This window comes from Colletotrichum karsti (assembly GCF_011947395.1).
Source record: "Colletotrichum karsti strain CkLH20 chromosome Unknown Scaffold18, whole genome shotgun sequence".
In the NCBI taxonomy this organism is placed as follows: domain Eukaryota; kingdom Fungi; phylum Ascomycota; class Sordariomycetes; order Glomerellales; family Glomerellaceae; genus Colletotrichum; species Colletotrichum karsti.
In genome coordinates this window covers 202,475-206,712 of record NW_024065918.1, presented here as the reverse complement: position 1 = coordinate 206,712, position 4,238 = coordinate 202,475, and the positions used below count along the sequence as shown (strand labels likewise).

Genomic DNA, 4,238 nt, shown 5'->3' with positions numbered 1-4,238 from the left:
CGCACCAGGATCCGTCGAAACGAAACGGGGCCTGCACGCCCTCGTTGGTTCTGCACGACGCCGGCGGCGGTTCTTCGTTGATCGATCAGGCCTTAACGAAACCGAGAGTCAGCCTCAAGCAGGGGATGTCTTCGATTGAGACCGCATCGCCCGACTTCAATCTATCGATGCGATGCTGCCGTCTGCTATTACTGCTGCTCAACCACAGATGATGTCGCCGCCTCTGCCAGCACATGGCTGCATCAGCACTTCTGCACCTGCACACCGGTTGACTCTCGATTCGGTGGGGACGGCAGGCCGGGGGATGCGGAATTTACAGAGTCGGGACTCGGATACGATGCGATAGGGGATTCCTCTCCGGGGGCCTAGGAATCGCGGGAATCACGATCACCCAGAGACATGGGGGTGGATCACCGGTGAATGAAGCCATCGTCGGGTTCGCCCGAACCCGCTCGAGTCAGCAACAACACCACAACAACACTCAGCTGTTACGTCTGCTGCTTACTGAGCATTTCTTCGCCGGCCTCACATCATCGTCACGTTCGTTCTGCCAACACAAGAACACTTGCTGTTGAGCCATTGGTTTGCTGAGCTCTTGACTTTCGGCCGATTTAGCGATCAAGAAGCCCGAGCAGGCATTCGACACAGAGTTCTAGACCGTCCAACCGAAGCGAGGCGGCGCGGCGCAACCAGCCTTCGGCAACGTCCCGGATGACTGGGATGCGAAATGTGAGATCTCGATGAGCCACACCCATGCCACAGACGACACTGGCAGAACGCACCACGTCTGCGGTAAATCAAGCACTCGGTCGACATTCAATCATTACGGCCGACCGGCCCTGAAACCTGGATTGAACGGGGCCGAACGTTCAAGACGTCTTCCCTGGATAATGACGGTGGAATGGAACCATCTCCAGCTCTGAGACTGATGAAGCTGCCGCCTGTCAGGACAAAGTCAATGTCGGCCTTGGGATAAGGCGGCGGAGAATTCCAAGACGGAACGACATTCCTTCGCAAAACCGATCACGTTCGCAGCAGAAACAGGAGCCAGAAGCCAGAAGCACACCACTTGGGATGGAGAACAGGCAAACAGGGCAAAAATGCAGTCCGTAACTCCCAGTCGTCGGCCGAGGAGGGGGTAGGGGGGCTGCAGGGGTCCAACCAAATCGAGATTGTGGGAAAGCCGTTGCGTCGATCGCCGTGATCGCTGAGGCAAACGCGAATCTGAGAATCGGATTTCGCTCCGCTCCGACTCATCATCCACGTCCACGTCCACCTACACACACCACACGCCCACTGCGTCCGGCGGTTTTTAGTGCCACTCTGCAACAGCTTCAGCAACAGGACGAGCACCGACAGCAGCCAGAGACTCGGACATGATCCAAGCCACGAACGCATATCTAAAAGCATTGACATGACTCTAACATTGGGATGCCTCGTCTCATCGTCGATCGCCGGGTCAGCACAGCTTGTCGCGATGGTGTCCTGTTAGGCGTCTGTTATCCCGCTCACGTCCCATCGCTTCCGTCCAAACATGACGTCCACTGCCATCATTGCTCATCCTGCAGTCCATTCCCACTCATCGTGGACCTTCCGGGGCATGATAGGTGCGAACCGTCGACATGGGCCCGGCAGGATACTTTGTTGATGTAATGCCCATCGTCCATCGGTCAAATGCCCTCCTCTCTCGGATTGGATGGAAAGGCTCTTGCTGGAGGCGGTACCTCGTCCGTCAGTCCCTCACACCCAAATCTGCAGCGAGCAAGCTGGAGCTAGATGTACTCCTATAGCCGTCAGAGACTCTTTACCGACAAGCGGCAGATGCAGACAGACCCTTACCTTTGGGCCTCCTTTTACTATCCCCACTCCCTCCCTCCCCCGATCACCAAGTGTACCGCATCGACTCGCGATCAAGCCAACGAACTGAACGATCGCTCCGCTCGCAATGGGACAACGGTATCTGGATTCCCACACCATCGGTCATCATATTACCCCAAGTAGTCGGCCACTGCCTTTTACTACCTGCCGTACAACAAACCACTTGCATACTGATATTCAGCCGTCACCCATCAACCTGCTTCATGGCTATCTCGTGCATACCATTCAACGACCTGTCACTTTTCAGCCTTTTTGACCATTTGGTGTGCGTCGAATCGACAAAGTCCCTTCGGTCTGCCGCCTTCCTGCCAACGCATCCAGACGCATAATGCAAATCGCCTAAATCACCCTGTCACCTCACGAGATCTGCTTCGAGGCCCTGCTCTCGCAGCTGGACCCAGTCGAGACCCCGGACAGTACCGTCGACGTCTTCGCTCGCTCTGCGTCGCTTTATAATTACGAATCGTGCTCGCCGTTATTCTTCACCATGACCAAACAAGAAATCCAGTATCCCGCCGCCTACCTCCAGTCGGAAACGGAGCGTATTCTATCATTTCGGGCTCACTATCAAGTCTCCTCCACAATGAATCCTTGGGAATCATGCGCGTTGCAGGTATGAAAAACGATTCAGTCTTCGTAGTTCGTAACTAACAACACCAGTACCAATACCCCGATGAGTCGGACCAGACCTCACGTGGAAAGACAACGGCGAGGCGTCAACAAAATGCCGCCGCCGATCCCGTCATGTACCCTGGGCTCTACTGCCCCAGCGGCTTCGACATGATGAGCATTCTCGTAAGTTTCCTATTTGGGCGTTATCGACGTTGTTCTAACTGTCACAGCTCCGCGTTGCCGGCAGACCTAACCCCAAGGTTTCACTCGGTGCCATCGACTGCTCCGTCGCCCTCATTCTTTGCGATCTCGAGCAACCAGACACCCCCATCGTCTACGCCTCCGAGCACTTCAGCATTCTGACCGGTTACTCCAACAAGGAGATCATGGGCAAGAACTGCCGATTCCTACAGGCACCCGGCGGCAAGGTCCGACAGAAGTCCGCACGCAAGAACGTCGACAAGGACACCATCAAGCAGATGAAGCGAGCCGTTGAGACCAACGATGAGTTCCAAACGGAGGTTCTCAACTTCAAGAAGGACGGAACTCCCTTCGTCAACATCCTCACCATGATCCCGGTGCACTGGGACTCGCCAGGCTTCCGCTACTCCGTCGGCTTCCAGGTGGAGCGGGAGGACTAAACTCTATTTCGATTCACGCACGTCTACGATCGAATCCTAAATTGCAACGACTGTTTTTGGTCGTTTTTCTCGAGGGCGGATTTTCCGACGCCGCCATTTTCTCACGTCAATACTTCTACGGCAACGTTACGACTTCCTTACGAGCGAGGCATCTTCTGCTATTAGGCATTCGTGATACCCACACATCAGCATGCGAGTTAGAGCTCAGGCATGTCGTGTTAACGACCTGTTTTTTCTGGTTTGATATTTCGATTCGGCGTTACAACGGAGCGACACATGAAAAAAAGCGCAGCAGCATTCTCGGGTCACTATTAGGTGCATTAAAGATACAACTTTTCCCCACTACCCAACCTCGCTGGAGGCACAAGGGTGGCAGCATTATTCTCTACCGGGGAAACAAACGAGACAGCATTTGGGAACGGCGTTTGCAAACCCAGTCGGCTCTGGCCTGGACTGGAAGAGGTGTTGGAAGAGGCATTTTGATAGCTTAGCCATGATATTTTGATCATGACGACATGGGGTAAATAGTACAGAGGCCCAAGCCGTCCACAAATGAATAGGCGTTTTATGGCAAATTTACGGCTTTCTATGGACTACACCTGAACGAAACTGTTCGATAAATCCCTTCTCTGTGTTCACCGATCTGCCGCGTTGCTGGTCACTGCAAATAGCATCTCGCGAAGCTCTTCGTTTCCCCTGGTGGCAACCCCTCTTTCGTTTAAGTCGTCCGCGTCATGGTATCCCCACGACAGCAGCTACCCACCGATCAGATACACTAGACGGTTGGCAGCCGCAGCAGGCGCCTCTCCTTGGACCTGAATCACGTCGCCAGATCCAATGTAGAGTAAGACAAAGAAACCACCCAGACGAAGCTCTAACCCATTTCCTCGCAAACGGCATATCCGATATGACGCTGTCTTACAGTGTTACCTAAGCCAACCCAAATTCATCTCAAGTGATTGGCCATGAAACCCCCCGTAGAATGAGCAACCGGAGCTCCGATCGACCTTGCATCTTATCTTGCTCTTTTCCTTCATTGTTGTTGCTGCTGTTGATATTGTGATTGCTTATCAATTGGAAATTTCGAAGAAAAACAAGAAACACAAG

The 4,238-nt window shown here is 53.7% G+C and overlaps 1 protein-coding gene across 1 annotated transcript; it reads left to right on the top strand.

Annotated features, from left to right (window-relative positions):
• Positions 1–2,227: 2,227 nt before the first annotated feature.
• Positions 2,228–3,131, top strand: CkaCkLH20_06152 (vivid PAS protein VVD; the record flags this gene model as incomplete). The annotated part of the gene is made up of 3 exons (XM_038888869.1): positions 2,228–2,491; positions 2,539–2,673; positions 2,721–3,131. 3 exons carry the CDS (start codon positions 2,228–2,230, stop codon positions 3,129–3,131), a joined length of 810 nt encoding a protein of 269 aa, XP_038745670.1.
• Between the last annotated feature and the right edge of the window lie 1,107 nt (positions 3,132–4,238).